This window comes from Lepidochelys kempii, chromosome 14 (assembly GCF_965140265.1).
Source record: "Lepidochelys kempii isolate rLepKem1 chromosome 14, rLepKem1.hap2, whole genome shotgun sequence".
Lineage (NCBI taxonomy): Eukaryota > Metazoa > Chordata > Testudines > Cheloniidae > Lepidochelys > Lepidochelys kempii.
Genome location: NC_133269.1, coordinates 14,524,244 through 14,536,558, shown reverse-complemented (window position 1 = coordinate 14,536,558; position 12,315 = coordinate 14,524,244). Strand labels below are relative to the sequence as shown.

Below are 12,315 nucleotides of genomic sequence, written 5' to 3'. Positions count from 1 at the left end.
AAAAGTGGGCATTTTTATTCGTTTTTGCTTGACCATGGGGCATGTACTTCAGGTATTTCTGTGGCCTCTTCCTCAGATTGCTGATAGGGTTCCTGCCCTTGATTTCAGAGGTTCTGCGGAGTGCATTTCAGTCTGTGCATCATGATGCTGCTCTTATGTTCAGAGGGTTGAAGGTGGAGCTGGTTAAAGTCCCATTATACCTATTATACCTATACCTATTATACCTATTATTCTGGCACTAGCTTGTTTCCGCTGAGCAGTAAGGTATTTTACAGCCCGGTCTAGATTGTTTTGTTTTTCTATGGAGAAAGTTGACACCAGCATGTTCAAAACACAAAACAACTTCCCTTTCAGCTGAAACTCTGCAAGAAATAGGGCTCAGAGGAGTCAAAATGAAAGTGAGCTGGCAGTATCTGTGCCTTTGTTCCCAGGTCTCCCCCATATGGCTACTGCTGTTGTTTCAGCTCCATTTCTCCCTCCCCCACTGGACGAGGGAGGGTTGGACCTGGTTCAGGATGACACATAAACCTCCAGGAGCCCCCCGACAGAGTGCATTCTGTAGAACACGCCCATGGGCAGGCCGAAGTTCACAATGGCAAACCAGGTGGAGTAACCATAAAACGACTTCTCCAGTCCGTTCTCGAAGGTGGGGTGCATCCCGAATGCGGGCATGATCCACAGCTAGAAGGGTGGTTATAAAGAGCAGAGGTCAGAAGAGGTTAGGGTGTCCTATATCAGTGGCTCTCAACCTTCCCGGACTACTGTTCCCCTTTCAGGAGTCTGATTTGTCTTGTGTCCCCCCAAGTCTCACCTCATTTAAAGACGGTTTGCTTACAAAATCAGACATAAAAATACAAAAGTGTCACAGCCCCGCTATTCCGACAAATTGCTGTCTTTCTCATTGCTCCCATACAATTCTAAAATCAATTGGAATATAAATATTGTACTTACATTTCAGTGTATAGTATGTAGAGCAGTATAAACAAGTCATTGTCTGAAATGTTAGTTTGTATGGACTTCGCTAATGCTTTTTATGTAGCCTGTTGTAGAACCTGGCAAATATCTAGCTGAGTTGATGTACCCCATGGAAGACCACTGTATACCCCCAGGGGTACGTGTACCCCTGGTTGAGAATCACTGTCCGATATATATATTCAGCATAGTCCATGGCACTGGGTAGGCTCAAAAGCCTAATGGACGCAGGACTGGTTGAGGCAGTCACTGGTGTATCTCTGATTAATGGAGCAAGTCATCTCCCTAACAGAAGACATCTCAGAGGGATGTTTCCTGTCCTTACACTACTGCAGTCTCTGCCAAGTAAAACCATGTCTCTAATATAACCCCGCCTGGAGACCTAGTAACAACACAGTTGCCCCCATAGCCTGGTTCAGCTTTTCTCATGTATCTGGCATGAGGAACTTGGAAAATGTAGCATTTTTATGACTATTTTGCATGACTCGGTTTCCCTGTTGTATTGTGGCCTGACTGCATGCATAAAGCGAACTCCTAGGTGGCTGTGAAGGGGGAGTTATAGAACTGAGCAGGCCGGGTAAAACACTGACGGCCTCTCAGGTCCCCAGCTTCAACGGAGTTAAGATAACAAAGGCCGGGCCAACAGCTGGCAGCAGAAGTTACCTTGCTGACTTCATCCAGGCTAGGATGTTTTACTCTTCCCAAGGCTAAGTCTGGCATCCAAAGGCCTGTTAAAAAGGTGCCCATTGCAGAAAAGGGGGGATTTTTGCAAGGGGATGAGTTGAGAAAAGCTGGCCAGGATGTATCACTGAAAAAGCTGAGAGGACTCACTCAGAGGCAGAGGAAGCAGGCTGGAAGCAATGAGCAGTTTCTCCCAACTCCGAGATGGGGAATCAGCCAGACCTGTCGGAGCTTTGGCTGGAGAGGTGGAAGTTGGGTAAAGGACTATGCAAGTAGGTCTTTAAATCTACTTCTGTTAGCACTGTGTACCTTAGGGGGCAGAATAAATCACGCTTTGTTTTGAAGAAGCTGCTTCTGTCTCCCTGCAAACGCACACTGCCACAGGCTCCCAATGAGCCACGCTTGCCCGGGTCAGCCCACTGCAGAATCAGTCACAGTTGGTACCGGGGGATGTATCCCAGGTCCTGGTCTAAGTGTGGGCGGACTGCAGAATTCCACTTGGGGAGTGGTAAAGGCCTGACCCCTGTGGGTGTGCACTCAAAGACACTCTGAGAAGGGACAGCAGTACAGCTAGCCTGGTAACCAGGACAGACGGGAACTACCCAAGTTTTAATCGCATCCTCAAGCCAATGTTATAGCTCTGTCCAAAGTTTTAATCACAGTTCAAGGATGTGGTTAAGGTCCTGCCTGCTCCGTTCAATAGGAATGTGTTGTATCTGGCTGTGTGGGCACAGATGTCATTGCAGACAGGTCCTAATTCTGGAGACTCTTGATGACAAGGACCCACTACTATCCGCTGTGCTTCCCACTTTCCTCGTTAGGCACTTTTTATTCAACACCAAATGTGTCTAATAATGTCTAATATAGCTAAAATCAGGGCATCTGAGGGGTTTTTAGCTGCCTACGTTTTGTGAAAATCTTCCCCCCTCCCCCCCGAACCAGTACAGAAAATCTAGCCATGCTGGAGTCATTCACTTTAAAAAGGGTTAAGGAAGTGAGAGGCTAACAGGAAACCTTGTCTGCATGGTAGCACGAGCCTCAGTCCTGGTGTGTAAGAGTTTACTAGCAGGCCTAGGAAATGTGGATGAAGGAAGGATGGATGGTTCAAAGGAAAGAGAAGGTAGGGGTGGACAGGTGTGTGTGTGAGAGAGAGAAAATGTAGAACCAAGTATACTCATTATATACTGATATACTCATTCTCATTCCAGAGGGATACTCACTATGATGTTGCACAAGACCAGGAAGATTGAGATCTCCTTTAGGGCTTTTCTCTTCCAGTTCAGGTGGCCATAGGTATGGCTGTTGGCATGCGAAACCCTCCTGATCTCCTCTCGTATCTCTAGTGGGTAAACTCTTCTTGGGTCACAGCCTTCACGCTTCTCGCCTTCTTTTGCCTCCGTCTCTTCATTGCCAGGGGGCGGCATGGGCTCCTGGATGGTGTGTGACATGGCCGTCTCTTCACTGGATGGACCTGAGTGCTGTGTGTGGGGCCCAGCCAGGTTGGCACCAGGATCCTCCACCAAAGGCTGCCGGTGAATCCCCTCAATAATGAAGATGTTCTGCGTGATGTGCTGAATGATGAGGCTGACCGCGTAGGTCAGGGTGAGTCTGTTCAGCAGGTCTCCGGGGTTGGTGGCCACAATGGCAACAATGGAGAAGTAAGAAATGAGAATCTGGCCTAGGGCTGCTCCCATAAGCAGGATTACATCCAAGCTTCGGGTTGGGTTTTTCAGAGTATCTAGCTCACGCTCTTCCAAGCGATGGATGACCGTCCCAGCCAAGGCACTCACAGTCATTGTTGGTAGAAGCATGACATGGTAGGAATAATACATCACAAAGGTCTCCTGGCTAGGCGCTGAGCTGGTAGCCTGGATTTGGTAGATCAGGAAGATGCAGATCCCAAGCAACAATGCAGATATGCCCAGCACGAGCCCGTAAAAGATGCCACGGAGCTTGAACTTGGGCTTGGCATGAATGGCCTGTTGGGGAGGGATGTGCCTACCCACGTTCTTCCACATGACGAACAGCATGGAGCTGCCGATGAGGCAGTATTCCATGTTGAAGGGGTACAGCAAGATGTAGCCCTTCTGGAAGATGCGGCAGGCTGTTGTGTTTGGACACATGCATGAGCTGGTCTTGTTGCCTGGAGTGAGGGAAGAGGAAGGGGGTCATTTGGGAGGCACGAGTAGCCTGGGAAGTTTTTTTGTCTATTTCCTGGCTACCTGCAGTGAGTTCCTACATATCTGCCTGCCCCAGAAAGCCTAACGATCTGCATGAAGCCAAGTGAGCCTTTAAGACTGGGGCGGGAGGTGTTTAGTATAATAACACTTTGCCCTTCCCATGCTCAACTAATCAGACCTCCCAGTCCACCCAGGAAGAGGGGTAATATTAGGTTCTCCGTTTGTATAAGACACAGACAGGTGAAGTCACCTATCCAAGGCCGCACAGCATGCCAGTGGCAAAGCCAGGATCAGTGCTAAGGCTTTTCTGGTTCCTATCTCCCTGCTCAATCCACTAAACTCTCTTCACATGCATCTGGGAGGTTAAGACCCCCTGGTAAAGGTCTACAACATCGACCTGAGGATTTGAGGTTTCTGCTGTGTCATGATGAATTAGTTACGTAGGGAGCTGATGGGGATCTCTCTCTCTCTCTCTCTCTCTCTCTCTCTCTCTCTCAGGAAGGAGAGACCGGACCCAGTCCCGACCATGAATACATGTAGACCTTGCCCTGTGTGTAACATGTATTCTCTTTCCTTCCCTAGCTAGATGTTCTCCCAGGAGATCTCTTTATCTCCAAATTTTAGTGGCTAAATAGCTTTCCAGGCAAATCATCATGTTCCAAATGACCCTCAAACTGCAGTACAAATCATTCAAAAAAATCGAGATCTCTATGGGCGACCTCAACCTATAGCTAAGCAAAACTTCCTCTTTTCCCGGAAAAACAGACACCAACTCCTTGTGCTTTAGTGAAGACGCATCCCAGTGGAGATGATCCAGAAAACTGAATGGCTGGGGCCAAGGGCTAGTGCTGACCTCATGGATTCTCCATCCTACCTACCTACCTGTTGCTATTAAGATGTAGGGTGACCAGACAACAACTGTGAAAAAACGGGACAAGGGGTGGGGGGCAATAGGCGCCTATATAAGAAAAAGTTGCAAAAAAACGGGACTGTCCCTATAAAAACGGGACATCTGGTCACCCTATTAAGAAGCAGTGAAGAGTGAGCCATATCTGGAAAATTCTACACAAGACCTTTGAGTGCAGATTCAATTTCCCTGTGAATAGAGTCGTTGGTCACCGCTAACAGCCAGAGCAGGAGATCTGTGGCCATGGTCAGCATCAGCCCACATCTGTAAAAGGGGAAGAGCACTTTTACAATGTGTCACCTGAGAGCGTCTCTTATGGTCTTTTGCCCTTAGCTCCTCCTTGCTTTATGGCGCGCACACACATTCTCCATCCTGTATGGTACCACCTGGACTCACATGGGCACACCCACCCACACCTGTGCTTACGCATACACTCGTGCATGCACATTCGTATTTGTACACATAAGCACACCCATTCCTGCACAGTCATAGCCATTCCCACTTGCAGTAATTGGCACAGGTTCTCACGTGCACTAGACTTACAACTGAACTCTTAAACCAGTGGCGAACTGTGCCCATTGGGGCTTGCAGCTGTCACAGGAACATGTGATGGCGAGAAGAAAGCTAGCTAACCCATGTAGACGTAATGAAAATGGGCGAGGTCAAGTCAAAACCTAGTGCCTCAGCAAGCACGTGCAGTAGAAAGATTCTTGAGGTTGGGGGTTGGTTTGTGAAATCTCTCATCCTTTAACGATGAATTTTCCTGCTCGGTGGAATTGGCAGTAATCCTGCTGGCCACCAGCACTGGCATGGATGTCAGCTCTAATGTGTGTGCTGCAGTTGTATACTTCTATCTGCAAGGATTGCGCTTCTCCAATGTAATCTACAACCTCCTATTCATGCTGACTAGGTCATTATCCTCCCCTGGGGAAATTCAGGTGGACTGGAGATGGGATTAGGAAATCAAACTGGCTGATGCCACACAGACCAAACAAGAAGATGGCTCAGAGGGCAAAGCCCAACCGAGGCCCATTTGGAAGAGGGACAAATTGATCTGCCTTGCTTTTAAATATAAAATCCTTCAGTTTTAAGAAACAAAGATCTTTAAAGCTGAAATGCAGATTATAAGACGCTCATGGGTGGGCTGCTGAGGAAGGGAAAGTGGAGTCAGAAAGGCCTGGTATGAGAGTGTTCAAAGTAGCATGAAGGGCTATTAAACAAGGCCCCTCCTTCTCTCGTCCTACCTGGTGAGGTTGTGCTGCACTTGGGTACAGTCCTTACAGTGACTCCATAAAAGGTATGTCTGAAAGCAACAGAAACAATCAAATGAACCTATTGTAAACCTGGCATCAGGCGTGTGTGCAAAGATGTGCGGGAGCGGGAGCCTGTGCAAATGCAAGCATCTGAGTGGGAATGCTTGTGACTCTGTGTGTGAATGGGTGCAGGAGTGCTTGAGCTTATGTGTGCAAAGACATCCATTTTGCAGCATCTGCATGTGGGCAAACGTACTGTCTAAAGTGCAGTCAGCTGTTTAACTACACTCGTGGTTTGATGTTGGAAATAATATTCAAGAAACCAAATAACCAAGCTTAGCCATTTAATACCTACTGCTCTGCTCTCTCCAGGAAGCGGCTCTCTGGCAGCCTGCAGTTCATCTTACACAGAAGGGGTGCTCTGAAGTAGGCATTTAAATTGGCCATATTTATAGTCTGGTGGTTTACAAACTAAAATCACTTTATACATCACCCAAGACTAAAATCCACCAATTAGCTTTTCACCTTGTTGTTCTGTATTAACTTCTTCCTGCCTTATCTTTTGTTTTGGATCCCACATTCCAGATGCTAGGAGGGGCCGTGAAGTCACAATACAGCCTGTACTAGGACACACCATTCGTGTATCTTGTCCTTGACAGGTTCCCTATTTGCTAATGCCAAAAGCGACGTTTAGATTTGTGGAGTATTATGGGATAGATGGATAGATAGCAGGACAGAAGTGAGCCGAATACGAGTTAGTGAGCAGAACTGTCCCACATTCATATTTAATATAACATACGCAGTATTAATACCACGTGCAGAATACCTATTAATATGTGTGTGTGTGGGGGGAACATATCTGGCTACATCTACACTACACACCAGTGCTGGCGGCATGTGGTGTACGTGTAGCTACAAGCACAGTGAAAAGCAGGGATGTGGCCACCCTGTAGTAGTGTGTAACAACATGCATCAGTGAAAGCCTCTGGCAGTGGGAAGGCAGTGGAAGAAGGCTTCAGCAGCTCCCTGCTGCCAAAGCCTTTCACTGGTGGGAGGAAAGGCTCTGGTGCGGGGGAAGCAACTTGAAAACCCCCTGGCCGGAGCCTTTCCCTGCTGCCAGAGTCTTTCCCTGCAGCGGGAAAAGACTCCAGCAGTAGGGAGGCAGCAGACACTCCACTGCTAAAAATTGCAGTGTAAACAGGGAGGCAGAGTAGAGAAAGTGTAGGGTTTGTACTCACATATGTCTCCGCACCCTTCAGGGGTGTCTTTACGTGCCTAAGCCGTGCCTCACAGTCTACCCTGCTACTTAGACCCATGCTAGGGGGGATACGCAGGTATGTAACATGCCGCCAAAGGAAGCATGCAGCATAGATGTACCATAGGTCTGGCTAACGTGTAACTGTATACATGTGTGAATGTGAGGGCGCATGTATGTATGAATCTAATCCTAAAAGAGAGACTTGAAACTATATTTCCTTTTGCTCTGCTAGGCACAGGAGTTTGCTTCTCAAAGAATCTGGGGAATTTGCATATATGGTTTAGGTCAGAGAAATGTCATAGTTTACAGAACTTCTGGTTGCAAAGCACGTCTAAATCATTTAAATGGGAAATTGATTTTGCCATTGGGGTTTGGCCATTGCTAACAGAGAGAAATCGTGATTTCAAATGGAAAAGCTTCCTGGGGGACATCGGTACAGAAACAACTGTCTGAGCTGTTGAGGGGCAATATACCAGATTTTCACTTATCTCTGTCTCTTTACTGACTTTGCAGAAGGAAGTAGGGGAATTTCTGCTAAATTCCATGAGAGATTTATTGTTTTTATCACAGTAATGATTTCATTTTACTTTTATGTCTTTGAGTACTATTTGTGCCACATGTATTGGCCCTGTATGTGGTTTGGTATTTAAAACAATAACTGATACTAAAAATACCTTTAACAAGAAACCCCTACCTCTGATCTCTCCCTCCCTTCCCTGCCTCCCAGCTATACGGCAGAGTGACTGGATTCCAGAGAAGATGACGTTCCATACCTGAATGCAAACAAAGATGATTTCTATGCACAGGAACAGGATTTCCAGTTGGGATTTGCAATGTATGAGACTGATGTCATATCCAATCCTGAACACATGCAGGAAGATGGCACAGATTCCAAACAGCACTAGAGACCCTGTCCAAACAGCAAAACCATTAGCGAACCAAATGAGCAAGGGTCCATACATGGAGTAAGCTGAAACTGGTACAGGTTTAGTAACCATCACCACATCTGCTTTCATGCTTCCTGTGCTTGGGGGGACTGGGAGAGTTCTAGTTTTGGGACTTCGGGGGTGGGCTTGAATTCAAATCCTGGATCCAGGTGCCCTGAAATTTGGGAAAATTTGAAAATCCCGTGATTGTTTGGGGGGTGGGGAACTCTGAATTCCGATTTTTGAACATTTGGGTTTGGCAATACTGGCTCAGTCTTTAATGAAGTTACTTGAACAGTGCATGCCATTTGCCTGGACTACACGTGTGTGGGGTGGGGCGGGGCGGCAACCCACCCACGATGGTGGCGGGAATTCGACTCTTCTTCTGTCGCCGGCGGCAATACGGTGGCCGCACCATCACTCCGCCTCCGGGTTCAGCGGCAAAAACGCTGGCGCCGGCCCTGAGCAGTAGAGACTAGGTCACTGGGAGTGAGGATTTCTGTGTAGAAATCTAGCTGCGCTGGATATTGCTCAGTAAAGCTTTGAGGGTCAAATTTTCAAAGCTGTTTAGGTGTTTAAGGATGCCCCTACTGGGCTTCTCAGCAGCACTGGTGGAGAGCTGAGTGAAGAACTAAGTTTTCAGTTTGGTGGGTGAACCAAAAAAAATTTTTTTTAATGTTTTTGTTTCAAGTTCACGTTGCAACACAACATCTGGACGGTGTTTTCCTTCCAGAACTACGTGCCAAATTTGACTCAATTTTGCGAATAGCTTCAGCCAACCCCCAAACCGCATCTTTTGGCAAATCAACTAAATTATTTGGCCAAAAACTGTCTCCCAGCTCTAGCTTGGCCCCTTGCTCCCACTGATTTCAACCTAACATGCTTAACTCCCATTGAAATCAAGGGGAGGTAGGTGCCGAACTCAGGTACGGGCTTCTAAGGATCCCCCTAGGCACCTAACTGCATCTGTAAGTGCCTAAATACCCGTTGAAAATCTGGCCCTTAGTGCTTCATTTTATTCCCGAGCTTGTGCACTAATTAAAATGTCCCAATAAACTAAGGACAGAGCAATTTGGAGGTGTCATTTTATAAGCTAAAGCGGGCTGGGCCTGGTCAGGACTTGGCTGGGAGCTCCACGAGGAAAACCCCGGTGCTGCAAGAAGGGGATTCACTAAGCAGAAATCTTCCTTTTGAATCTGTATGAGCCAGTGCACCAGCATGGCATGAAGGGGAGGACAGTCCTCTGCTGCAAAAAATGCTGTTAGAGGTAATGGTGTCTGTCCCCTTTGTGATCACTAAAGGTAGGTCTACGCTGCAATGAAATACCTGCAGCTGATTCGGGTTCAGGCAGCGAGGCTATAAAATTGCAGCATAGACCCTGTGAATGGGGAAAAAGAAAAGGAGTACTTGTGGCACCTTAGAGACTAACCAATTTATTTGAGCATGAGCTTTCGTGAGCTACAGCTCACTGCATCGGATGCATACCGTGGAAACTGCAGCAGACTTTATATACACACAGAGAATATGAAACAATACCTCCTCCCACCCCACTGTCCTGCTGGTAATAGCTTATCTAAAGTGATCATCAAGTTGGGCCATTTCCAGCACAAATCCAGGTTTTCTCACCCTCCACCCCCCCACACAAATTCACTCTCCTGCTGGTGATAGCCCATCCAAAGTGACAACTCTCTACACAATGTGCATGATAATCAAGTTGGGCCATTGAGTCCCAGACCCTGGGTTCCAGCCGGAGCCTGAACATCTACACCGCAATCTACAGCCTGAGCGCTGCTAGCCCAGGCAGCTGACGTGGGCCAGCTGCAGGTGTTGAGTTGCAGTGTAGACACCTGTGAGGTCCCCAGGTTCTCACTTTGCAAGGGGAAGGATGATGTGGTTAGTTTCCTGGATAAATTCCAAGGTGGACAGTGACACTCTGCTGTCCTGAATGCCTTCCGGAGCTCCAGCTGCATGCAGGAGCCTTGGGCTCCTGGCCCGGGGCTGTCTTAGAACAACAGCCCTGGCACTTCCCTGGTGTCTTTTCATCAGAGGGTCTCAAAGCAGTTGACCATCATCCAGGACCTGAAGCCTCACAGCACCCATGTGAGGCAGGGAAGTTGTATGACCCTAGTCATTCAGATGGGGAAACTGAGACATGGAGGTGAAAAGGGGTGGGGAAGAGATGAAGTGACTTGCCCAAGGTTACAGCTTGAGACAGGCCAGATCGCCTCATTCCCTGCGCGCTAACCGGTAGGAAATGCTGGGTTGCCATGCCAGAGGTGGCAGCATTTTGATGGTAGGTGAAGTGGTGCCTTGTGTGTAAAGTGGTCTGAGTGCGAGGCACTGAACAAAGGTAAGGGGGTTGTGTGCACCACTTACCCTGCACCCAGACTGGCCCGGCATGGGAGTCCCTGTACAGCACCGCATGGGGCTTCCTGCTGGTACACAGCAAGTAGTAAATGATCCAGCAGAGCGACAGGATCTTGAGGATGGAGAGGAAGATCCCGACGTCGCGCCAGGTAATTGCCACCCTGTTGAAAGCCATGCTGCTGATGAAGGCGCAGCCCAGAAACACCACGTTCATGGCCAGCAGCCCCGAGAACAGCTGCCCGGCCTTCCCAGCCTGCGTGTCATTGTGGAGCAGAGAGGAGCAGCTCCGGTGCAGCCAGGACTTCTCAGAGCGGATCTTCCAGGCTTCGGGCTGCGCTGACGCTGATTCTTCACCGTCAGTATCCTGCTTAAGGTGCCTCTGCTGCGCAGCTTCCTTGCCAGCCATGTCTCAGCAGTCACGATTTTCTGCTGTCTGGTCAGAAGAAGAGTTCACGCTGGGATCCCCTACCTGGTTAAACAAATGGAGATTGATAAGAACGCCAATGGAAAGGATGTTGGGGCTGCTGCTGTTTACATACTGAGCCACTTGGCTTCACATGGAGAAAAAGTCACATGTGAGACGAGTTTGGTGGCCTCAGTTTAGTCGCGGTCCCAGACCCAGGCATCCTTAGAAAGGACATAGTCTCAGAGCCAAATTTCAGCAGCCGGTGCTAATCCCACCCTCACTCCCTCAGGGGGTGATCCGTAGAGCAAGGGGTGTTAGGGAGAGACAGGGCGGAGACACTTCCTAACTGGAACTACCTCCAGAATAACAGTATCAAAATACATCCATCCTGCTGGAGAGGATTCCCCAAGCCAGCAGAAAAGGGACCCGGCAGGAAGTGCAGGACCACGTCCAACCTTTCCGCCAATTCCCAGGAATGACCCAGAGAAAGGAGACGCCGAGAAGAGGTGTCCATACTGGCCAGAGTTCTCTATTACATTCTTACCTCCACACGGCTGGTGAGATCCGCAGGGTGGAAGCAGCAACTGGTGGGACCCGTTTTACATTCTCCAGGCACGCAAAGCTAAAATCACCCCCCGCCCCGCAATGACTGCCGTTCAGCCCCGGCCCTCTCCAGGCTTCTCTAAAGAGCTGCGACAGGCAGGCAAGGGCTGCCAACTGGAAAGTGGAACCTGGGCTCTCACAGCACATTGATTTTTGCCTGTTTACTTTTGGAATATTATTGTCATTATATTAATGACCTCGCTGAGAGGCTCATTAGCTCGGCAGAGGGCAGCCAATAGGAATCGACCCTGGCCGGCCCGTGTCAACTGCCTGTTAGTTCTCTACGCAGGATGTGCTGACTGGTGAAAACCGCAAGCCCATATGACTAATGCCTTTTGAAGCTCCACGGTGTCTGAAAGTCACTTCTCCCTCACTGGCACACTCAAGGGAGCTCCAGGTTGGGGATGATGGGCAAACTGGGCTGGCTAAAACAACCGGAACTTTCTCCCCGGTCTCAGAATGAACCTCAGCTGAACTGGTTTTGAAAAAAAAGTTTGGATCTCTTTGTACCCCCACCACCATTTTTCATTTTCTCCAAGCCTCTCTGTAGAAACAGACCAAAAGGGAGGTGGCTTTTTCTTAGGTGATACCAAAACCAGGTGAGTTTGGATCCAGGACTCGTTTTACCTGAGTCTGCAAAGTCTGAGGGTGTTTAGAGACATGGTTGTGCTGTTTGCACGTCTCTGAGCTGTTCTCTTGGGTTCCGGAAGCGGAAAGGTTGGGATACACAGCCAGATCCTCAGCTTCAAATCAATGGAGCTA

General features: G+C 48.5%; 1 protein-coding gene across 1 annotated transcript; it reads right to left on the bottom strand.

Annotated features, from left to right (window-relative positions):
- Positions 1 to 510: 510 nt before the first annotated feature.
- OTOP3 (otopetrin 3) lies at positions 511 to 10,950 on the bottom strand. Its single transcript, XM_073311394.1, has 8 exons — positions 10,554 to 10,950; positions 8,025 to 8,161; positions 5,985 to 6,043; positions 4,907 to 5,004; positions 4,716 to 4,751; positions 3,161 to 3,796; positions 2,874 to 3,040; positions 511 to 681 (listed from the first exon to the last, which is right to left on the bottom strand). The coding sequence occupies exons 1-8, from the start codon at positions 10,948 to 10,950 to the stop codon at positions 511 to 513; spliced, it is 1,701 nt and encodes a 566-aa protein (XP_073167495.1).
- Between the last annotated feature and the right edge of the window lie 1,365 nt (positions 10,951 to 12,315).

What these genes read in the sequence shown, in the direction of transcription:
- OTOP3 (XM_073311394.1), bottom strand. Translation starts at nt 10,950, where the DNA reads ATGGCTGGCAAGGAAGCTGCGCAGCAGAGGCACCTTAAGCAGGATACT. An exon ending in GTGCAGCACAACCTCACCAG is followed by an intron (nt 5,005 to 5,984) that starts GTAGGACGAGAG and finishes CCCCTTTTACAG; the next exon opens with ATGTGGGCTGATGCTGACCA. An exon ending in AATTGAATCTGCACTCAAAG is followed by an intron (nt 4,752 to 4,906) that starts GTCTTGTGTAGA and finishes GTTTTTTCACAG; the next exon opens with TTGTTGTCTGGTCACCCTAC.